Source organism: Neophocaena asiaeorientalis, unplaced genomic scaffold, assembly GCF_003031525.2.
Source record: "Neophocaena asiaeorientalis asiaeorientalis breed wild unplaced genomic scaffold, Neophocaena_asiaeorientalis_V1.1 scaffold556, whole genome shotgun sequence".
In the NCBI taxonomy this organism is placed as follows: Eukaryota; Metazoa; Chordata; class Mammalia; order Artiodactyla; family Phocoenidae; genus Neophocaena; species Neophocaena asiaeorientalis.
The window spans coordinates 1,083,294-1,108,766 of NW_020171832.1; the positions used below are offsets into that span (position 1 = coordinate 1,083,294).

Consider the following 25,473-nt stretch of genomic DNA (forward strand, 5'->3'; position numbering starts at 1 on the left):
CCAAGGCAATCTACAGGTTCAATGCAATTCCTATCAAATTACCAGTGGCATTTTTTACAGAACTAGAACAATAAAACTTAAAATTTGGAGACACAAAAGACCCCGAATAGCCAAAGCAGTCTTGAGGGAAAAAAACAGAGCTGGAGAATCACAATCCCTGACTTCAGACTATACTACAAAGCTACAGTAATCAAGACAATATGGTACTGGCACAAAAACAGAAATATAGATCAACGGAACAGGATAGAAAACCCAGAGATAAACCCACACACATATGGTCACCTTATCTTTGATAAAGGAGGCAAGAATATACAATGGAGAAAAGACAGCCTCTTCAATAAGTGGTGCTGGGAAAACAGGACAGCTACATGTAAAAGAATGTAATTAGGGCTTCCCTGGTGGCTCAGTGGTTGAGTCTGCCTGCCGATGCAGGGGACATAGGTTCGTGCCCTGGTCCAGGCAGATCCCACATGCCGCAGAGCGGCTAGGCCTGTGAGCCATGGCCGCTGAGCCTGTGCGTCCGGAGCCTGTGCTCCGCAATGGGAGAGGCCACAACAGTGAGAGGCCCGCATATCAGGAAAAAAAAAAAAAAGAAAAAGAATGAAATTAGAACACTCCCTAACTCCATACACAAAAATAAACTCAAAATGGATTAGAGGCCTAAATGTAAGATGGGACACTATAAAAATCTTAGAGGAAAACATAAGAAGAACACTGTTTGACATAAATCACAGCAATGACTTTTTTGACCCACCTCCTAGAGTAATGGAAATAAAAACAAAAATAAACAAATGGGACCTAATGAAACTTAAAAGCTTTTGCACAACAAAGGAAACTATAAACAAGACAAAAAGACAATCTTCAGAATGGGAGAAAATATTTGCAAATGAATCAACGGACAAAGGATTAATCTCCAAAATATATAAACAGCTCATGCAGCTCAATAGTAAAATAAACAAACAACCCAATTAAAAAATGGGCAGAAGACCTAAATAGACATTTCTCCAAAGAAGACATGCAGATGGCCAAGAGGCTCATGAAAAGCTGCTCAACACCACTAATTATTAGAGAAATGCAAATCAAAACTGCAGTGAGATATCACCTCACACCAGTTAGAATGGGCATCAGAAAATTTACAAACAGCAACTGGTGGAGAGGGTGTGGAGATAAGGGATCCCTCTTGCACTGTTGGTAGGAATGTAAACTGATACAGCCACTATGGACAACAGTATGGAGGTTCCTTAAAAAACTAAAAATAGAACTACTGTATGACCCAGCAATCCCACTACTGGCCACATACCCAGAGAAAACCATAATTCAAAAAGACACATGCACCCCAATGTTCATTGCAGCACTATTTACAATAGCCAGGTCATGGAAGCAACCTAAATACCTATCGACAGACAAATGGATAAAGAAGATGTGGTACACATATACAATGGAACACTCAGCCATAAAAAGGAATGAAATTGGGTCATTTGTAGAGATGTGGATGGATGTAGAGACTGTCATACAGAGTGAAGTCAGAAAGAGAAAAACAAGTATTGTATAATAATGTATATATGTGCAACCTAGAAAAATGGTACCAAGGAATTGGTTTGCATGGCAGAAATAAAGACACAGATGTGGGCTTCCCTGGTGGCGCAGTGGTTGGGAGTCCGCCTGCCAGTGCAGGGGACGTGGGTTCGTGCCCCGGTCCAGGAGGGTCCCATGTGCCGCAGAGCAGCTGGGCCCGTGAGCCATGGCTGCTGGGCCTGCGTGTCCGGAGCCTGTGCTCCATGGCGGTGAGAGACCTGAGTACCGCAAAAAAACAAAACAACAAAAAAAAAAACATTAAAAAAGACACAGATGTAGAGAACCAACGTATTGACACCAAGGGGGGAAAGTGGTGGTGGGGGGGATGAATTGGGAGATTGGGATTGACAATGTATACACTAATATGCATAAAATAGATAACTAATAAGAACCTGCTGTATAAAAAAAATAAACAAAATAAAATTCAAAAACAAAGTTCTTTAGAGAGAAGGAAAATGATAAAGATCAGAAACTTGGATCTACATAAAAAAGAGCATCAGAGCAGGAGTAAAGGTAAAATTTTCTTCTTCCTAATTGATGTAACAGATAACTGTATTCAGAATAATAGCAACAGTGATACAATTATGTATGCTTATAGATAGATATGCTTATTCATGCTTACTTATCAGTGAAATGAACTGACAGCAATGTACAAGGGATGAGAGGAAAGAATTAGGTTTATTTTGTTATTATAAGGTACACTACTTGTGAAGTGGTACAGTGTTATTTCAAAGAGAATTTGGGTTAGTTGTAAATGTATATTGTAAAATCTAGGGCAACTTTTTCTTAAAAAAGTAAAAAAAAGAAATAGAACTGATACGCAGAAAAGAGAAAATGGGATCACATAAAATGCTCAATTAAAACCACAAAAGGCAGAAAAAGAACAGAAGATAAAAATATGAACGAAGAACAAGGACAACAAATAAACAGTAACAGATATGGTAGATATTAATCCAACACTATCAATAATCACTTTAAACTCCAATAGTCTAAATGCATCAATTAAAAGACAGAGGTTGTCATAGTGGATCAAGAAGAAAACCTAACTATATATGTTGTCTACAAGAAATCCACTTTAAAGACACAGATCAAAAGTAAATGGATGGAGAATGATATATCATGATAACACTAATTATAAGATAGCATGAGTAGATACATTAATGTCAAACAGAGCAGACTTCAGCCAAGCAAAGTTATCAGGGTTAAAGAGGAGCATATATATAATGATAAAGGGGTTCATTCCTAAAGAAGACATAATAATCCTTAATGCATATGCACCTAACAGGAAAGCATCAAAATAGATGAGGTAAAAACTGATATAATTATAGGGAGAAATACATGAATCAACTACTGTAGTTAAGATACTTCAACATCCTTCTGTCAGAAATAGAGCCAATTACTGTAATCCATCACATCAATAGGCTAAAGAAGAAAAATTACATGATCATATCAATAGATGCAGAAAAAGCATATGAAATATATCCAAATGCCCATTCATGATTAAAACTCTCATGAGACTAGAAATAGAGGGAGACATCAATTTGATAAAGACTATCTTCTACAGCCTACAGCTAAGATCATACCTAACCATGAGAAACTCAAAACTTTCCCACTAAGATCAGGAACAAAGTAAGGATGTTCCCTCTCACCATTGCTTTTCAACATCATAATAAAAGTCCTAGCTAATGCCATAGGACAAGAAAAGGAAATAGAACTAATAAATGATTACAACAAAGTTGCCAGATACAAGGTTAACACACAAGAGTTCATTGCCTTCCTATATACTAGCAATAAACAAGTGGAATTTAAATTAAAAATACAATACAATTAACATTAGCACGTCCCCCCCCCAATGAAATACTTTGGTATAAATCTAACAAAATATGTACAAGATCTATATGAGAACCAATCACTCCTAAGCACTTCTACCTCTACCACCCAGTTCCTTAGTCTCCTTTCCAGATTACTACCATAGATTTCTGGCTGGTCTCTGCTTCTACATTTAACGGTCTCTTTTCTCCTCACTGTAGCCAGGGTAATCCTAAAATCAGATTGTGTCTCTCTCTCCTTTGTTCAAAACTCCACCTCACTATGAGTAAAGCCAACATTTTCACAGTGGCCTCAAAAGTCCTGGTGTTCTGGTTCCCAACAACCTCTCTGATCTCATCTTCTACCACACACTCCATGCTTACTCTGCTGTAACCATGTGGCTTCCTTGCTGTTCCTTAAACAAGGTCCCATCCCAGGAACTCTGTACTGCTATTTACTCTTTCCCTAAATATCCAAAAGGGTCAGCACTTACTTCCTCCATGTCTCATATCATCTAATAGGAACACCATCTCCATCTCTGAATACCCTATCTAAAACAGTAACAGTCCTAACCACACATTCCACAACACTCTTCTCTTCTATTTATTTTTTCAGTACATTTAAACATGTCCAACACCCGACTTATTTTGTATTTATCTGTGTTCTGTCTGTCCCACCTCTCCCCCATCTCCACCCTCACCAACTATAACATTAAACAGAGGTTTTGTCCATTCTGTTCACTGGCACCTAGAACTGTGCCCAGCACATGTGGGTACTCAGATATTTGTTGAATGAATTAAAATACATAAGCTCATCTACCACTATTGATCTCATATACGAAATAAAAACCCGTCAATATAAAAACCATTCCTGATAATTCCTATGCTAATACATTAATCTGTTAAGTAACTGCAGGTAGAGTACTCAATTCAATTTATCCATTACACATTTTTTTTCAACTTTTTAGGTGTAGCATATCAAACAAGAACTTTATTGATAACCTCACTTTTTGCTTTTGCAGATATCCAGGATTACCAGTGATTATTTACATTACAATTATTCAAGTAAGCAAGTAAAAGAAAAAAAAAATCACAAATTGCCAGAAAATTAACTCCTCTTCCTCAAAAAAACAGAGAACAAAAAATGGTTTAGAGCATGCGTTGGCAAACTTCCTACAAAGGGTTAGACAGTGTAAGCTTTAAGCTTGGTGGGACACATACATATAGTCCCTGTTGTTTATTATAACCCTTTAATAATGTAAAAATCATTCTTAGTTTCTAAACATACAAAAACAGGCTACAGGCTGGATTTGACCCACAGGTAATAGTCTGCCAACCCTAGTTCAGAGAAATGCCCTGAATGCTTAGTCTGGTGTTTCATAGCATCCAAGATACATGCCTATATATACCTAAGAAAAGCATAAAAAAAGGACAGTTATGAATACAGCATGCTGGAGAGGTAAATAGTTCTCAAATTTTTCCTGAGTTGTAATAGCTGTATTTTATATCTGGAAAACATAATAGAATAAATATTTTTAAAAGTATTTCAGAGCAAACTAGTAAGTGACTTCTAGATAATCCTTCTAATATTAAATATCCTTCATAAATTAATGGTTGACCCTATGACATTTACAATATCTTTAAAAAAATAAGAAACATCAAAAACAGTACTTCATATAGAAACATATGCTTATAGCCTTCTCAGATAAATTTTTTACAATGAAATCTGCAAAAGTTTTAGAATTTTTACCTGCCACAATATTCCCAGAACGTGCCACAACCTTGAATCCATCGGCTACTTTGTCTACACTATCTCCATGGGTAAGCAAAACAATTTCTTCCTTCTGAAGGCCCCTAATAAAAAATAAAATACACAAATAGCTTAATTATTAGAAATGATTAATGGATTCTTTTGCTTTTTTTCTAGCTTTATTGAGACATTATAACATATATAACATTATGTTAAGTTTAAGGTGTACAATGTGATGATTTCATATACATATATATTGTGAAATGATTACTATAGTAAAAGTTAGTTAACATATCTACCACCTCACACAGTTACCATTTTCTGTGTGTGGTGAGAGCATTTAAGATCTACTCTCAGGCTTCCCTGGTGGCGCAGTGGTGGAGAGTCCGCCTGCCAGTGCAGGGAGCACGGGTTTGTGCCCCGGTCCGGGAAGATCCCACGTACTGCGGAGAGGCTGGGCCCGTGAGCCATGGCCGCTGAGCCTGCGCGTCCGGAGCCTGTGCTCCGCAACGGGAGAGGCCACAGCAGTGAGATGCCGGCGTACAGCAAAAAAAAAAAAAAAAAAAAACAGATCCACTCTCTTAGTGACTTTCAAATATACAATACGGTGTTGTTAACTGTAGTCATCATGCTGTACATAAGATTCCTAGAACTTATTCATCTTATAATTGGTAGTTTTTTGCTTTAGAAATACTAGCTTCTTCTGTGTGTAAATCAAGAAAAGAGAGAAAGTATGTAACAGTGCAACACTGCTAGAATTTAAACTTATTCTGTCCATTATAAAGCAAATAACAATAATAAATTTCAAAAAAAGACAATCCATAAAAATTGAAAACTGAAACAATATATAAAGTTATTTTTTTAACTTTTTATTTTATGTTGGAGTATAGTTGATTAACAATGTTATGTTAGTTTCAGGTGTACAACAAAGTGATTCAGTTATACATATACATGTATCTATTCTTTTTCAAATTCTTTTCCCAATTAGGTCGTTACATAATATTGAGCAGAGCTCCCTGTGCTATGCAGTAGGTCCTTGTTGGTTATCTATTTTAAATACAACAGGTGTACATGTCAGTCCCACACGCCCTGACTCTCCCCACCCCCAGGCCATCCCCCCACCACCGGTAACTGTAAGTTCGTTTTCTAAGTCTGTGAGTAAAAAATAAATAAATAAAGTTGGCAATATAACGTCCCCCACCACCACACACACACAATTTCAAGAGGCTATAAGATAATGATTTCAAAATTATATCTCTATTGGAATTTATCTTAAGGACAGAAGTAATTAATGGCATGGATTAAAACAGATGTAAGTAACATTTATCAAATGCAATTGTGTGGACTTTCTTTGGACCCTGATGCAAACAAATCAACCATAAAAAGATATTTTTTACATTATGAAAAAATCTGAACAAGGACTTGGTATTAAATAATATTAATAAATAAAAAATTTTAAATAAAGCAAGAAGATAAAGTACTTTAAAAGCAAAAGGATGGTTTGCGGTTGTTATTATTGTCATCACTATTACTTAGGATTAGTGTAGGTTGTAACTGAATACCAGGATTTTAGAACTATAAAGACAGAAAAACTTTAAATCTTAACCAGATCTTTACATTTAAAGCCTCCTGTGGTATCACCTTCTACCAGCAAGATTCCTGAAGTAGTTCTCAAGAGTAGTCACTTGAGATACAGATCAATGTAAGCAACACCTCTCCATTATGAAGTAGAACAAGCACTGGATTTCAAAAACGTATTTTGGCAATGAGCAGTTCATAAAATTATTTTGAGCAACTCTGGCTTTTTTTTATTAATATCCCTTTGAAAACAAGAATACTTGAATACAGATATACTTATTTTTGTTCTTTCTAGTATTAAAGAAAAGCCAGCCACAGCCAGTTCTGTGTAAAAACTGGGAAATCTCCATTTCAGATAAAAGTTCTTAACTTGAATTTTAAAATTTCTGATCTGTCCAATTTGGAGAACACTATTCATTAAGAATTAATTTAGGCACAACTCAATAGAGGCTGTAAGAATATGTTAATAAACAAAACAAATCTATAAAAATAATTAGCACAGTTATAAGAAATGATAATAAAAACAACATGTGCACATTAACTGACATCAGCCAGCGTTTTACAGATTGAACGCAGTTAGGGAGAAATGTGATTTTTAAATAAAAATGAAATTTAGTTCAAAAAAAGTAAGTGAGTAACTCTATCAATAGTCCACCTAAATGTGCTATATCCAAAACATCCGAAAACCCCAAAAAAGAAAGCAAGTGACTAAAACTTAAGTTTTCTGGTCTTTCAGGAAGCTGAATGAAAACTCAGCTATTTTTTTTAGTAAAGCAGAAGATAAATGATTCTAGAAAGCCAATGAACAGCTCATTCACCAATCTTCAAATACATTAGAGCTGCTGTACCTAATCTATTATCACCTAGCAATAAAATAAATTAATACATTCACTGTATTAAAGACAGTACACCAAGTATAGTTATGCTCAGATACAGTAGAGAAAGTGAGGAAGAGGGAAATAAAACACATATTTAGTAATGAGTCCAGCAATGGGTAGCTTGCTAAGTACCCAGAGCAAGAACATGGTAGAGGAAGAGGTATACAAATGCAGGACAGTTTAAAACATTATCCATCTGCCACGTCTGTCATACTAATGTTTAGAATCACACTCTACTAAAAGAGTGAAAAGGGAAAACTACAAATGCTGGCATCACAATATGCTGTCCCAAAGAGGGGTTCAAGACGGCACACGTGCTTTTATTAAATTATGTCATTAAGTGCTTTTCTTATCCCTAATTAGCATCACTGCGATCTGCTGCTGTCTTGACACTCAACTGGAAGACAAATATGACAATTAACACCTTTGGCCACTACTGTGGCCTTAATTTTGTCTAAGAATTACAGAATCTCCAATTTTAAAGAATAACATTCCCAGCTGTAAGTTAGTTAAGCTACTAACATTCTTATTGATCTAAAAATATCTTTAATACCTGAATAATGAGCATGTGTTATCCACACTAATACTGAAGACTCCATCTTCTCTAACACTTTTTTTGTGCACAGTACCTCCAAATACCTTATTCATCATCTGTTCAAGAGAAAATAAATTGATGTTAATATAAATCAAAAGAAAATTACTCAATTTCTTACATTAATAATTTATATTTCTTATTTTTAGGATAGCTGTTATATTTGTGCCCCCCAAATAAAGGAAGTCTGATAACCGTAGATAACTTGGTGCTATTATATATAATTATAAAGTTCTTAAAAGGCATAGTTATAAAACAAAACTAAATTAATAAAAATTAACCTCAGGTCAAATTCCTAAACACTGGCAAATTTTCCATTTAGGGTACTTTAATTCATCTGTTAAAAATAGGGATTTCTTTGACACTTACATCTGTTTAATTTTAAAGCATTTTAAAAGGCACTTTGAGCTTAGAAAGTACCTAGGTTGGTATTAAAACCAGGCAGATATAAATTCCTCCACACTGTAATCTTTGGCTCCAAAGGAATAGTCTGAAAGTCTGCAAAAGGCTGTCCTGTGGTGATGAGATAAGCAATAAAATCTGGTCTTTCAATTAAATTTATTTGTTCAAATCCCATACACCTACAGACTTTTAAGTGGTCTCTACATTCTGACCCTTCTTGTGTCAATCTTCTTATTTATCACTTACATATGTCCAAACACCCCCAACACCAGACACACACAAGATTTTTAGGAACATTAAATCTGCATCAATAAAATCACTAGAACCCATCTTGGTATGTCTGTTCCACAACAGGTGTCATAAGATACCTGCCACAACAGTATGTGATGCAGGTTGACCCAGCCCCCAACAGAAAAGTAGGCAGAGGGCAAAATAAATGTTCATTCTTGTGATGCACAACGGCATATTCTTCAAAACCATCAGCAAATGCTGCCCTCTACATTCTCCTCTTAGACATTCACAATTAACCTTCCTGCAATAAAGGTTTGAGTTAAGTCCAGCAGTTAAAAAAACCCCTGCTAACCCTTGTTTAACCCAGTATTTCCCAAACTAAAGACTCATAAGTAAAACACTTTCTGCAGCACCTTAACCAACACAGTTTAGGAAACACTGCTGCAGTCTAATCAGTCCCCTTGCCTCCAGTCTTGCCTATCTTCCAGCCTATATTCCAGAGATCTACGAATGTCAGCTACTAAAATATAAATATGATTCTGTTAGTCCATTATTAAATTCTTAATGGCTCTCTATCATCTACATCTGGGTTGGTAAATTTTTCCTGTAAAGGGCCAAAGAGTAAGTATTTTAGCCTTTGCAGGTCCTACTGTGTCTGGAGCAACTGTTCAACTCTTGTCGTTAACACAAAAGCATCCACAGACAATACTTAAAGGACTGGATGTGGCGGTGTTCTAATAAACTTTATTTATGGGCACTGAAACTTGAATTTCATTTAATTTTCACATGTCACAAAATATAATTTTTTTTAAATGTTTTTCAACTCCAACCATAAAAACCATTTTAAAATCATAAAAACCATTCTTAGCTTGCAGGTCATACAAAAACAGGCAGTGGGCCAGCTTTGGCAGCAGGCTATAGTTTGCTGACCCCTTGTCTACAGGATAAAGTCCAATATGGAACACAGACTTTTCAATACATTGCCCCGTCTAATTTCACCTCTCATCTTCCCTGTCATTCTCTACTCCAGCTATTCAAACTGGTGTGATTACCGAAGCTGACCGTGTCCTCTCCCCCCATGTCTTCAGGTCTCTTCACAGTCCCAGGGGCCTAACAAAGTATGTGGCCCAGAGCAGTCAGTCATTCAAATTTGCTGAACGAAAAATGAATGTTTTCCTCTATACCACTCAATGAACCTTGTGCACCTCTGCCTCCTCTAATTTGCAGTTCTTAATTAGAAGAGAGCTGAATGATCAAGATAACCAAAGCTGTTGGAACACTACACAATTTAAAAGTTCACAGAGTCTAAATTAAAGGCTTTTACAAAGCCAAAGTCTTGAAGTAAAATTTAAAGCTATGTCACCTATTCAGAAGGCTTTCATGCTTATTCTTGATTCCTGACTATATGCTACTTAAGGGTGAAAATACAAGGAGTTGAAAGACCAGCTAAGTGTGTGTGTGTGGGAGGAAGGAGTAACTTTATGTAGAGTAAAACACTTTACTTTGTTAAAATTTTGTTTTAATATTCTATTTTGACTTAAGGAAATGGTTTTCAGTATGGGTTCCTGATAACCTCAAGGTCCTAAATGCCTCAAAAAAAACCCCTGTAAGTCTACTAGGTCTACCACTCTAATTGGGTCAGCTTCCCTCTTATCTGTTTTATATGCCAAGGTTTTAAAATAAATCTTAGATTTGGGAGGGGGAAACGGAAGGAAATTCCACCAATAAAAACAATTTGACAAAACCTGTGGGAGTGTATAAAGAAGCCAAATGCTTGTAATAAAGATGTTTCTTTTAAAAAGAAATGAAATTATAGTGAAGAGAGAAGTCACAATCTAGAAGGTATATGCAAAATATATGATTGGCAAAAGTTTAGTATCCAGCATACATAAAAACAATCTAAAAAATTCAACAAGAAAATGTGCAAAAATCACAAATAAGCTTTTACAGCAAAGCAGACACTAATGACTAATAGCAAATAAACACATGAATCTCAAAATAAGGAAAATGACCATTAAGACTACAACATAATGTCATGTAATACCTTTTCAGCTAGGCAAATTCAGGAAAAAAAAAAAAAAAAGCTGACCTTGTCAAAGCCTGGCAGGGATATAGAGCAGAAGGAGTTTTTATATACTTATATACTGCTCTGGGAATGTACTTTGGGGGCAAATATCATTTCCTCGTGAAGCTGAGACTCGGCGTTTCAATTAATGATTAGCCTAGAGAAAAGTCTGTGTACGTACAATACCAGATGAAGAGTCCAAAAATATTCATGGCAGTATCTGTAATAGCAAAAATCTGGGAGAAGACCAGTGATACTAACAGTGGAATGTATAATTAATTTGTGCTACATTCAAACAATAAACTCAGTAGTGAAAATAAAATTAATTAATCTCAAAACCAAAAATGAAAATACACGAAGTATGATTTCACTTATATTAAGGTCAATAGGAAAAATTAAGTAAAATATTATTTAGAAATACAATATGTATAAAGCTACAAAGAAAAGAAAGGGAATGAATGACATTTCAGGAAAGTGTTACGTCTTGCAGGAAGAGAGAAGAATGTAGAATGGAAAAAAGCATAAAGAGAGTTTTAAAAGTTCTACTAATAGTCTATTTTTTATGCTGAGTGAGGCATAAACAGTAATAGAGATAAAGGGAGCAAGGAGCAGGAAAGACTTTTTTCTTCCAAAGCAAAGAACTACCAGGAAGCAATCAGAAAGACTCTTGACAAGAGTTAATGGCAAAAGATGGTACAGAAGATATTGAAATAACTAAAATTTCAGGATGCCATGGAGGGGGCAAAGGTATATACCAGAGTGAGAACTTTGGTGCTAAAATTACTCAACTAAGAGTCACTAAGAAGCGGTAGTCCTTTACAAACAGCATATTAGCTACGTGGTATTATTTATTATTTATTTATTTATTTATCAATATTTTATAGAAAGACAATTTCTGCCCAAAGGAGCAAGATCAGCCTATTCCCTTATACTACTATGAAAGTTCAGATGACAAAGGCAAAATTTTTTATGCATTTAACATAAGCAGGCCAGGCTCTGGCTACCATAGACCCCCTAATGAATGACAGAAAAATGTGGTCTTCCAATTATAAGGGGGTACTGACATAATGGAGAAACAGTCAGCCACTATCATTTAAATTAAGGGAGCATTTTCCAGACCTGTTCACTCTAAGTGGGTGCCAAAAAAATATGTTGTGAGACTCTTCCTTACAAAATGTTATAATGCCTCTCAACATACTAAAAACCATTTAATTACAGGTTGTGCTGGACTTGCCTGGCTGTCCAGTGGTTAAGACTCTACACTTCCAATGCAAGGGGGACAGGTTTGATCCCTGGTCAGAGAACTAAGATCCTACACATGCTGTGTGGCAAGGCCAAAAATTTCTTTTTTTTAAATTGTAATTATTAGTTGTGCTTTATGATTAATATTGACTACTCAGGCAAGGAAGATCAATAAATTATGTAAATACATTATATCATGGGGCAAAGACATATTTTAAAAAAAAAGTCAGCCAATTTCCAATGTTCAGTCTGATCAGGAAACAGTCTCTTATGAGAAAACATATTAGAATACTAGGTGGGAAAATCTAAAAATAAGCTATTATCCAAGTCAAATTTATAATCACCAGTTGACTTTTCAGAGCACATTATAGGGGAAAAAGAACCTTTTACTATAAAATTCTTGTTGCCTAGATAAGAAAATATCCATTATCATAGATTTTGTATTTTATATATTTTTAGTCAGCATTTCCTCTAAATCAATGGAAAACCATAACAATCAATTAACAAGAAGCAAAATCTGGTAAAGCTGTTTTGCAGACCAGTGATTTCTAATATTCTGCCCTTATTTCAAGAGTATGAATAATAAAAATATTCACATTCTTACGTGAACATTGATTTATGTTTCCTTCCTTTACTGAAAGCTCCAGAGACAGCTATTAGAAAATGTATTGGTCTGTTCACTTTCTAAGTTTTGAATAGCTTCCCTTTGTGCCATTATTCATATCAATACACAAGTTTCAACCACATTGTTTAAAAAAAAGACAATTCACTGTTCTGCTAACTACTAAAATGAGGAGGATCCCAAAATGGCACCAACACCGGGGTCCTCATGGTAGAATATGCTTCCAAAAATAGCTGCCTCCAGTGTCTATGTCTCCAGGGTGAGCTCCAATTGCCTCCTGCCTCTCCAGGAGACTCTCCAAGATCAGCAGGTGGGTCTGACCCAGGCTCCTTTTAAATTACTGCTTCTGCCCTGAGTCTTGGAGCGTGTGAGATTTTGTGTGCGCCCTTTAAGAGTGGAATCTGGATTTCCCACAACCCTCTGTCTCTCCCAAAAGTAAGCTCCACTGGCCTTCAAAGCCAAATGTTCTGGGGGTTCATTTTCCTGGTGCAGGAACCCTGGGCTGGGGAGCCCAACATGGGGCTCTGACCTTGGGGGAAACCTCTGAAATTGTAATTATTCTCCCATTTGTGGGTCACCCACGCAGGGCTATGTGTTTTGACTGTAACTCTGACCCTCCTACCCATCTCATTGTGGTTCCTTCTTTATATCTTTAGCTGTACAAGACCTCTTCTGCTAGATTCTCATCAATAGTTGCTCTGTAAATAGTCATTAATTTTGGTGTGCCCATGAGAGGAGGTGAGCTCAGTGTTTTCCTATTCCCCATCTTGGCCACTCCCCTACATATACTTAATTAACATTACAGTGAAGACACCTGGCAGACACCATCTTAACAAAATAATCAAAATGAACATCACCACCGATCATGATATTACTTGACATCATGTGCCTCCTAATGAGATGCTCTGAGAAGAGCACAGCATTACTTCTGTGGTATTCCTGCCAAAAATACATAACCTGAATCTAACAATGAGTAAACATCAAACAAACCAAGACTGAGGACTACTCTACAAGGTAACTGGAATGTACTTTGTTTTTAACTGCCAAGGTCATGAAAGAGAAGGAAAGATTGAGGAATGATTCCAAACTAAAGTAATGTAAAGCAACATGACAACCTAATACAACACATGGTCCTAGACTGGATTCATGAATTATAAGAGACATTAATGAGACCAACAGTGAAATGTGAATGAAGTCTGTGGATCAGATGCTAACACTGAGTCAATGTTAACTTCCTGATTTTGATAACTGTACTGTGGTTATGTAGGACAGAATTCTAGTACTTAGGATACAACAAGTAACAGAACACCTTGTTTGCAAATTACTCTCAAAATGGTTAAAAATGTCATAATTGGGGAACTGAGTAAAAGTATACAGGAGCTCTGTGAACTACTTCTGCAACTTTTAAGTGTCTAAGTTATTTTTTTAATGGACAGTGTATTGTTGTAAGCAGTAATATAGTTGCTTTTCTGAAAATCCCCATTGAAGTCAGTTCTGCCATACTAGTGTAGCAATTCATAAACAGTTGTAATACGAACAAATTATCTCATATAACTAAATATCTTACTTACTCTAAAGATAGAAAAATACTAATACAGTAGGAGTCAAAAGCAGAATAAATTAACTCTTAAGGCAAATTCATAGATGCATATACCTGCATGCCATAGCAAATTCCAAGAACAGGCTTGCCAATAGTGAATATTGCTGGATCAAACCAGGGAGCATCTTCTGCATACACGGAATTAGGTCCTCCAGAGATGATAATAGCACTGTGGATTTAAGGAAGAGAGTAATGAAGAATCTTTAACTGCTAATTCTTATACAAGATCTATGCCCTCTCTTGCTTGTACCACTGAGGGAGACTTGATACAGATTCAGAGATTTTGTTATGTTTTCACTATGCTATAGCAGATCCAGATTCTATCAGCCTATTAACAGCCTCTTACACAGCTTAATTTTTTTGGCCGCAGCATGCGGGATCTTCATTCCCTGACCAGGGATCGAACACGTGCCCCCTGCAGTGGAAGCACAGGGTCTTAACCACTGGACCACCAGGAAAGTCCTCTACACAGCTTACTTATTTTTACTCTACTTTATTGCAATACATGGAAGTTTATCAATTCAACAAACACTTGTTAATAAGTACAAACTTCCAAATATATAAAACCAATGTTTTAATCTATGATGGTTAGCCTGTATTTGTTTTGTTTCCTCATCAATGGAGGAAGTAAATGAGAATTCTAAAGTGAAATGGTGAAAATACAGGTCTCCTGAGAGGTCAGGAATGAAGCAGGTCACAGCAGGACAAATAAAGGTATTATGAAGGCCCTGGATCATGCAGGGCAAAATACTCTACAATAAAGAATGGCAGGGCTTCCCTGGTGGCGCAGTGGTTGAGAGTCTGCCTGCCGATGCAGGGGACGCGGGTTCGTGCCCCGGTCCGGGAAGATCCCATATGCCACGGAGCGGCTGGGCTCGTGAGCCATGGCCACTGAGCCTGCGCGTAGTGAAGAATTACCTAACTTCGCCTGTTTAAAACCTGTCCAATATTCTCATCAATTTTACCTGAGACCTAGGAATAAGAGCTAACACGACTTGCCTTATATGCCCTGCTCTCAGAACCGTGGTCAGTATTATCACGTAACTACATTACAATTTATAGAGCATTCCATGGGTTAACTTGGGAATAGAACTATTCATATAAAGAAAGCTGAAAATTGAGGCCTGTATTACTCACCTGGCCTCTAATACAGCTAACTTTGATCCTCAGCATTCAATCAAAAACTTTATAGAACACTTTAATGTTATGATTTTTACATAAAATTTCAGATTTCTAGATTTTCTTTAGGGAAAACAAGGGGAAAAATCTGCTAATACTGGACTTTCACCCTTACATGGCCACAAATAACTGGAATCACAGAGACTTGCACCTTCAGACTACTCATGCTCTCCAGTTTACACAATACAGGCATACTTATGCCCTTTAATCAATTCAAAGTACCCTCAAACTCATTTTAAGTTTGAGTTTGCAGGAATTCTGATTTATCTATATTTCTAAAGGAAAAATGCATTCCAAGATATAACAAAAATCTACTTACAGACAAAACTGGATTACAATTCACCTTATAATTAGTGTCTGCCTGCCATGCAAAAACATATATAAACTAAAATGCTAGACTTTAATACATCCAGAAAAATAAGTCAAATTCATAAAAATTACTCAACAAGCTAATGTTTTTTGTTTTTTGCAGTACGCAGGCCTCTCCCGTTGCGGAGCACAGGCTCCGGCTGTGCAGGCTCAGCGGCCATGGCTCACGGGCCCAGCTGCTCCGCGGCATGTGGGATCTTCCGGGACCAGGGCACGAACCCGTCTCCCCTGCAATGGCAGGCGGACTCTCAACTACTGTGCCACCAGGGAAGCCCATAATTTTTTTTTTTTTAATATTCTAACAATAATTTAAGTAAGCACAAAAGCCGTACTCTTTAAACCTTGTATTGGTAACATGAATTTTGGTATACATTATGTCTGTCAGCTTATCTCTTGCAAAAGAGACTGAAGATAATCTAATCAGATGATGAATGTGACATCTTTAAGATAACAATTTTAAAGGGGAATGGGCTAGCCCTAAGGGTAGATATGCAACCTAGCCTCTTAAAAATGCATAAGCTAAAACTCTCTAAAACATACTTAATAATCAAAATCTCTAGAATTTCAGTATTTAGTTTGTATTTAGTTTTATAAAGGATAACCACCATGCAACTGCCCAGCATCCCTCATTAATCTGCTAAACAACTCAAGGCTATAAAGATTCTTAATACTATTAAAAAGAAAAGGCAACGGACTTAGTCAAGGATAAAACTCAAGCTGCACTTAAGCCAATTATGAAAATTCTTATCTCAGGAAGTCTTGAGAAGAGCTAATCACTCATTCTGAGTTTTCTATTTCTACCCTATTTTTTTGAAACAACTTGCAATTACAAGGCCCACGAAGTCCTAAGGCATTCCAGATACCAATTTTATGTATCAAGCAAATCAAGGTTCTAAAAACAGGTAGGTTAAGATGTCTCTTAAGTCATAAACCTAAAATTCATTCTAGGAAAAGCGTGGTCAAATAACTATCTCAGCAGAAAGGATTATAGTAATGAAAGCCACGGTGCTATAGTTCCTATTCTTCTACAGAGAAAAGAAGCTATAGGCATAAGCAGGACCTAGAAACAGTTGATCAGGTAAACAGGTGACAAGAAAAACAGACTTCTATTGCCAATATTGGTTATCCTATTCCAAAACATTTGGTCGATTAGTTTGCTGGGGATTTTTGTGTTTGTTTTGGGTTGGGAGAATGACGGAATTTGGATCTGACAGAGAGCCATTCAGATTTCTTGCAGTTTTTGATTCCCTTAAAACTGGTTCTCACTGGCAAATCAAGACAGTTGAATTAGATAAACTTCTTACTCCAAAATTCTACAGTTTAAAAGAGATATCTGTTTTTAATCTACATCCTAAAACTAGAACAGAGTTAAATGTAAACCTGCTTTTTCTGATTTGCAATTCACTCTATTTCAAAAAGAAGAAACAAAGGATAATGTATACTCATCTGTGAAGTTTTTAAAAGTTAACCATTTGTCTAATGGAAAAACATTATGTTTTTAAGAAAAATTAAACACATTATATTTTGGAAGAAATACAGCATTAAGGCTTAAGAGCTAATTAAGGATATAAACTGCAGTTGCTTGCTTCTGAATAACATTCAATTAAAAAGCAAACATTAAGGGCTTCCCTGGTGGCGCAGTGGTTGAGAATCTGCCTGCTAATGCAGGGGACATGGGTTCGAGCCCTGGTCTGGGAAGATCCCACATGCCGCAGAGCAGCTGGGCCCGTGAGCCACAACTGCTGAGCCTGCACGTCTGGAGCCTGTGCTCTGCAACAAGAGAGGCCGTGATAGTGGGAGGCCCGCGCACCGCAGTGAAGAGTGGCCCCTGCTTGCCACAACTAGAGAAAGCCCTCGCACAGAAACGAAGACCCAACACAGCCAAAAATAAATTAATTAATTAAAAAACTCCCCCCCCCAACATCCTCTTAAAAAAAAAAAAAAAAAAAGCAAACATTAATTCCAAGAGAAAAGACACAGCATTAACCAGAAATAGTTGTTAAAGGAAGAAGTTACAAGTCATTTTGACTAGTTTTAACTGTACAAACTATGGAATTAGCCCTTAAATTAGAAGTCTTCATAATTTAGAAACTAGTTTCCTGGAATAGGAAGCAAAAGAGACTCATTGTACACAGAACTCTCTAATTTAGGTATTGTAGCCATTATACATATATATTCCTTTGATCAAATGCTCTGGGATGAATGAATGAATGAATGAATGACCATAATAGCCAAATCTAAGTCTGATCCAGAAACCCTATGAAACATAAGATGTTCAAACGATAAATTCTTAAAACTATGCAAATAAAATTAATGTAATCTTTTCCTTTAATTTAAATTCCTTTTAATTCCCAGAGCCATGGGAAATTTCTTGTAAAACCATTCCATGTCTTATTTTCATTAAGTAATTCAGTGCTCAAACAAATTAATAATAAAATATCCTACAATCTAAGCTCAGCCTCCTCAGAAAAACATAAGTTAAAAGTCTACCGGAATCCTTGCTCTTTTACGGCAAATGCTGGTGTTTCCAAGGGGAAGATTTCAGACTGCACAAACAGTTCCCTGACTCTCCGGTCTATGACTTTCCCATACTGAGCACCCGCATCCAGAATGACAACAGCTCCTTCATAGTGGTGGTGGCCATCCTTAAGGTCTCCTCCGGCATTCTCCAGCTGCAAATATTAACACAAATGTCTTCTTAATTATGAGAATTATGAAAATTAGAGCTACTTTTAAAAACTGTGGTCACTGTCAGCTCCAAAAACACACAGAAACTGTTAACTCAGGATTTTGAGTTGCCAATTCAAACACTTAAGATTTTTATACATATCCATACACAGGCATAAATATAAGTTACCATCTACTGACGACATGATATAGTCACTTTATGTTTAATGCCTCTTATGCACATTATCCAATACTAGGGTAAGCATACAGTCCAGCTGTGCCAAAATAAAGTACTGGTTTATGCCATGCCTGCTGTACTGGCATTATTATTAATAGTGCCTCCTTCGAATCTCAAATGCATCCCAGTTTGGGTAATAAATTATATGATCACCCAATCTAACTGTCACAGCATTCCTATGAGGGACATACTGATGAGGAACTGAAAGTTTCCTCCCAGAGTATATAAGCATACCCAAATTCACTTTATTAGGATTTTTTGTATTACCTGAGGAAAAAATATATATGCATCTGACCCATAACACTAAAAGTTTTTAAATGTTTTTTAATCCTATCTCTGACAAGTCTACATTGAAAACACTTTTCTGGAGAGCAATTTGGCAAAACATAAAATTTTAACCATATGTGCTGAAATATTTATCTGGAGTGTGCTAAAATATTTACCTGGAACTGGCTTCAAAATAATGCAAGGGCAGGTGGGAATGGATGAAATAAGATTGACTATAGGTCAACCACTGAAGTTGGGTGATACATATATTGTGTTCACTTTAGTCTCGATTCTGTTTTTGTTTATTTTACATAAGAAAAAGCTTTAAATGTGTATGTACTCTGTAAATCCACTTGGAGGAAGCATATACAATATGATCACATTTTAAAACATTTTGTGTAAAAGTGCAATGTATGTACATGTATGAAAAAGAATGTATAGACAGATATACACCAAAATATTAACAGAGGCAGTATCTGAGTACTAATGGAATTATAGTAGGTGATTTAAAATTTTCCTTTATGCTCTTCAGTATGTTCAAATATTTACAATACACATATTTTTGTAGTTTTTCCCCCTCCAGTTGTAAAATTTGCACACTAAAAAAAAATCTTAAGCCAGCCCCTTAGGCATCTGTGTAACACTTTCATCCCTCTTCCCTCTCCATTTAAGTGAATAAATACATGCAGACTGTGACTTCCCTGGTAGTCCAGAGGTTAAAACTCCACGCTCCCAATGCAGGGGGCCCAGGTTCCATCCCTGGTCAAGGAACTAGATACCGCCTACCACAACTAACAGCCTGCATGCCGCAACCAAAATATCCCACGTGCTGCAACTGAAGATTCCTCACACCACAACAAAAATCCCATCTGCCACAACTAAAACCCGGCGTAGCCAAATAAATAAATAAATACATAAATATTTTTTTAAAAAGTAAATAAAAAGAAATGCAGACTTCACAACACCACTAACACTTCTTCACTGCAGTAATGAAAAAGCAACGATCACAGGCATCTACAGAGGAGGATTTGTGAGAGGAACTCAACCATAGGCCAGAAAGAATTCCTCAGATCACAAAATGAAGGTTATAATCATAAGAATATCAAGCAATGTAGAATAATCAGATCACAGAAAACAGAAGTTTATAGAATATATTAATGCAAGAAATGCTAAAACTTTCTCCCTTCAGACCTTTACCCTTAGTCTTAGTATACGTATATACATACACATTCCCCTTTAAGGAATTTATCTAAAAGTTTTTAAAATTTATTTTTTGTAAAGAATAAAGTACTTTTTAAAGACCACTATGTTATTGTATAAATGTCTCAGATTTAGGTCCATTATCACCTTCACAATTTTCACCAAATCCAAGTACAACCTGTTTTCTCATATTACAGGCAGAGTTCTCACTTTGCATGATTCTGATACGCAAGAATTTCATGCCATGCTTTATACCAGGGTTTAGTTAACTACAAACAGTCCCCAATATCATGGCTCCAATTTCAGTTAACATACATTAACATATAATAATTACATAAAGTTGCTCGTCAGTTCACAAATCATCACATAAATAAGACGAACATCATGATCAATAGCCAATCGTGTCCCTTCTCTCAAAGTCTACTGGTGATTAGTCACTGCACAACAAACAGCCGAGAGTACAATTGTGCTGCCTTCTTGTTGCCCAGTGATAAATTCACATGGCATCTTACACACATGGATAATCAACAAAGATGAAAGTGCACCAAAGAAATTAAAAGTGATATGCTGGAAGTGAATTTCGAATCCAATGTAAATGGAATTATAGAAGAAATAGCTGGCTGTGGCAAGGTTGACACTGCTGCAGTATAAGCCCCTCTAGATGTGCACTCAGAGGAACTTAGTGAAGGCAACTTATCAACATCAATGAGTGGTTGTGATAAAACAGATAACAATGTCCCAGAGGAAGTCACTCTGAGAAAATACTTCAAATTACAAATTAAAGAAACTCTTGGAGATATTTCATGACATTCAAAGTGCAAAGGATAAAATGTTGAAAGCCATCAAAGCATAGAAAAGATGTGAAGGGAAGCACTGTGTAAAAAACTTATCAAGAGTAGCTTAAAAAGAAATAGGGCTTCCCTGGTGGCGCAGTGGTTGAGAGTCCGCCTGCCGATGCAGGGGATGCGGGTTCGTGCCCCGGTCCAGGAAGATCCCACATGAGGCGGAGCAGCTAGGCCTGTGAGCCATGGCCACTGAGACTGCGCGTCCGGAGCCTGTGCTCCGCATGGGGAGAGGCCACAACAGTGAGAGGCCCGCGTACCGCAAAAAAAAAAAAATTAAATTAAATTAAAAAAATAAAAAGAAATAAAGCACAATTCTCAATGTTTCTAAAGTTTTAAGTTATACTAAATAGTAGTTTCACTACTTCCCTATTCTTTATAATTAACAGTAAGAATATTTCAACAAAAAATTTTAAAACGTCACAAAACCATCATAATTTTCCCATTGATTATATGATTGCTTTGCATGGTTTCAGCTTGCAAGTCCATTTTTACGATCATTTTACTATCACACAGTGAGGACTGTCTATTTCTTTAAATCAACCATTTTTTTCTTAAATAAATTAGTTTTAAAAGAAAATTTTATAGTTTTCTTAGCACGTTTTAAAGCTGTTCAATCAAATGACATCAGAGATCACTGAGGAAACACTGAATCCTTGCCTCACTTCTTTCTACCTCAGCTATCAACTTGCCTATCCAGCAAAAAGCTTCAACAACTCAGGGAAAAGCAAAAAGGTCACCAGTAATAAAAGCAAAAGTTTCATTCCCTGAAAACCTTGAATCTATTTACTCTTACTTCATACAGAGTTGTAAAGTCTGATCATTAGGCTTCCAAACCCTCAAGGGATTAGAAAGAGCACCCTAAAGAGAACAATAGCTCATTAGTCACACCATTAGTTGAGACAAATGAAATTCAACATCACAAGACAGAAAAACCTATTATATCTATTTATAAAATTGATTTAAAACTAAAGAGGAAGGCTATCCCTCTCAGGTGACCTGAAGTCATCATAATAAAGTAAGTAACGTTCATATCTTTTATGATAGCAAGAATGTTAAGTAAAAACTAAACCATATTCAGCACCCTATTTAAGAATAAAGCAAAAGAATCTTGCAGATACTATAAATATGGAAATGGCATCATTTTTGGATCCTCCTGAATCTCCTCATATCACTGACCACCGGATATCAAAACCAGAACCCAAGACATATATAACTAAATGGTAAGTTATTCCTCCAAGAACCCCAAAATACAAGCTGGTGGGAATGAACTGCCAGAGCCACAATCCCTGGTGTTACAGCATCTGTGTGGGAAGCAACCAGGAATCATTAAAGAAAACCAGAGAATTCCACAATGGCCAACAGGTAGTAGCTAAAAGGCACAGGGGCCAATTTAAGAACAGCAGCTGCACTGGGAGGAGGTGTGGCCACTCCAATGGAGCAGAGGCAGCAAGAGAACCTAAGGGTTTAATTCCCCTAAACCTTTGAAACTGACAGGCCAGGACTCCCTTCTGGGTCAGGGCTCACAATAAGGAGCAACTGCTAGGATGAGAATCAAAATTAATAGGATAAGCCTGAACCAAGATGGCGGAGTAGAAGGACATGCTCTCACTCCCTCTTGTGAGAACACCAGAATCACAATAGGCTGCTGGACAATCATTGACAGGAAGACACTGGAACTCACCAAAAAAGATATCCCACATCCAAAGACAAAGGGGAAGCCACAATGAGACAGTAGAGGGGCACAATCACAGCAAAATCAAATCCCATAACTGCTGGGTGGGTGACTCACAGACTGGAGAACACTTATAGCACAGAAGTCCACACACTGGAATGAAGGTTCTGAGCCCCATGTCAGTCTTCTCAACCTGGTGGTCCAGCAACGGGAGGAGAAATTCCTAGAGAATCAGACGTTGAAGCCTAGTGGGATTTGATTGCAGGACTTTGACAGGACTCGGGGAAACAGAGATTCCACTCCTGGAGGGCACACACAAAGTAGTGTACGCATCGGGACACAGGGGAAGGAGCAGTGACCCCATAGGAGACTGAACCAGACCTAACTGCTAGTGTTGGACGGTCTCCTGCAGAGGCGGGGGGTGGCTGTGGCTCACCATGGGGACAAGGACACTGGCAGCAGAAGTTCTGGAAAGTACTCCTTGGCATGAGCCCTCCCAGAGGCTGCCATTAGCCCCACCAAAGAGCCCAGGTAGGCTCCACTGTTGGGTTGTCTCAGGCCAAACAACCAACAGGGAGGGAACCCAGCCCTACCCATCAGCAGTCAAACAGATTATAGTTTTACTGAGCTCTGCCCACCAGAGCAACAGTCAGCTCTACCCACCACCAGTCCCTCCCATCAGGAAACCTGAACAAGCCTCTTAGATAGTCTCATCCACCAGAGGGCAGACAGGAGAAGCAAGAAGAACTACAATCCTGAAGCCTGTGGAACAAAAACCACATTCATAGAAAGATAGACAAGATGAAAAGGCAGAGGATTACGTACCAGGTGAAGGAACAAGATAAAACACCAGAAAAACAACTAAATGAAGTGGAGATAGGCAACCTTCCAGAAAAGGAATTCAAAATACTGATAGTGAAGATGATACAGGACCTCGGAAAAAGAATGGAGGCAAAGATCGAGAGGATGAATGGCGCAGTGGTCAAGAGTCCATCTGCTGATGCAGGGGACATGGGTTCGTGCCCCGGTCTGGGAAGATCCCACATGCTGCGGAGCAGCTGGGCCTGTGAGCTGTGGCCATTGAGCCTGTGCATCCGGAGCCTGTGCTCTGCAACGGGAGGCCACAACAGTGAGAGGCCTACATACCGCAAAAAAAAAAGAACAAAAAAATCTTCCAACAAACAAAAGTCCAGGACCAGATGGCATCACAAATGGTGGAATTCACTGCTGCGGAACAGAATAAAGAAAAGAGAATGAAAAGAAATGAAGACAGCCTAAGAGACCTCTGGGACAACATTAAATGCAACAACATTCGCATAATAGGGGCCCCAGAAGGAGAAGAGAGAGAGAAAGGACCCGTGAAAACATTTGAAGAGATTTTAGTTGAAAACTCCCCTAACATAAGAAAAGAAATAGCCACCCAAGTCCAGGAAGCGCAGCAAGTTCCAGGCAGGATAAACCCAAGGAGAAACACGCCAAGACACATAGTAATCAAATTGGCAAAAATTAAAGACAAAGAAAAATTATTGAAAGCAGCAATAATTGCTGCTTTTCAATTATTGAAAAACGAAAAATAACATACAAGGGAACTCCCATAATGTTAACAGCTAATTTCTCAGCACAAACTCTACAAGCCAGAAGGGAGTGGCATGATATACTTAAAGTGATGAAAGGGAAGAACATACAACCAAGATTACTCTACCCAGCAAGGATCTCACTCAGATTCGATGGAGAAATCAAAAGCTTTACAGAAAAGCAAAAGCTAAGAGAATTCAGCACCACCAAACCAGCTCTACAACAAATGCTAAAGGAACTTCTCTAAGTGGGAAACACAAGAGAAAAAAAGGACCTACAACAAACCCAAAACAATTTAAGAAAATGGTCATAGGAACATATGTATCGATAATGACCTTAAATGTGAATGGATTAAGTGCTCCAACCAAAAGACACAGGCTTGCTGAATAGATACAAAAACAAGATCCATATATATGCTGTCTACAAGAGACCCTCTTCAGACCTAGGGACACATACAGACTGAAAGTGATGGAATGGAAAAAGATATTCCATGCAAATGGAAATCAAAAGAAAGCTGGAGTAGCAACACTCATATCAGATAAAATAGACTTTAAAATAAAGAATGTTACAAGAAACAAGGAAAGACACTACATAATCATCAAGGGATCAATAAAACAGAAGATATAACAATTATAAATATATATGCACCCAACATAGGAGCACAATACATAAGGCAACGGCTAAGAGCTGAAAAAGAGGAAATCGACGGTAATACAATAGTGGGGGACTTTAACACCTCACCTACACCGATGGACAGATCATCCAAACAGAAAATTAATAAGGAAACCCAAGCTTTAAATGACACACTAAACCAGATAGATTTAATTAATATTTATAAGACATTCCATCCAAAAACAGCAGATTACACTTTCTTCTCAAGTGCACACGGAACATTCTCCAGGATATATCACAGCTTGGGTCACAAATCAAGCCTCAGCAAATTTAAGAAAACTGAAAAAATATCAAGCATCTTTTTCTAACCACAACGCTATGAGATTAGAAATGAATTACAGGGGAAAAAACATAAACAACACAGACACATGGAGGCTAAACACTACATTACCAAATAACCAAGAGATCACTGAAGAAATTAAAGAGGAAATCAAAAAATACCTAGA

The 25,473-nt window shown here is 37.2% G+C and overlaps 1 protein-coding gene across 2 annotated transcripts in view; it reads right to left on the minus strand.

Moving 5' to 3' along the window:
* The window catches only part of GMPS (guanosine monophosphate synthase), a 98,592-nt gene that overhangs the window by 42,511 nt on the left and 30,608 nt on the right, over nucleotides 1-25,473 (minus strand). For both annotated transcript variants that reach the window (XM_024741275.1, XM_024741280.1), the window contains 4 exons: nucleotides 18,382-18,563; nucleotides 14,398-14,512; nucleotides 8,143-8,240; nucleotides 5,134-5,237 (listed from right to left, as the gene is read on the minus strand). In XM_024741275.1, the coding sequence (XP_024597043.1) occupies nucleotides 5,134-5,237; nucleotides 8,143-8,240; nucleotides 14,398-14,512; nucleotides 18,382-18,563 (499 nt within the window). The remainder of the gene's footprint in view (nucleotides 1-5,133; nucleotides 5,238-8,142; nucleotides 8,241-14,397; nucleotides 14,513-18,381; nucleotides 18,564-25,473) is intronic.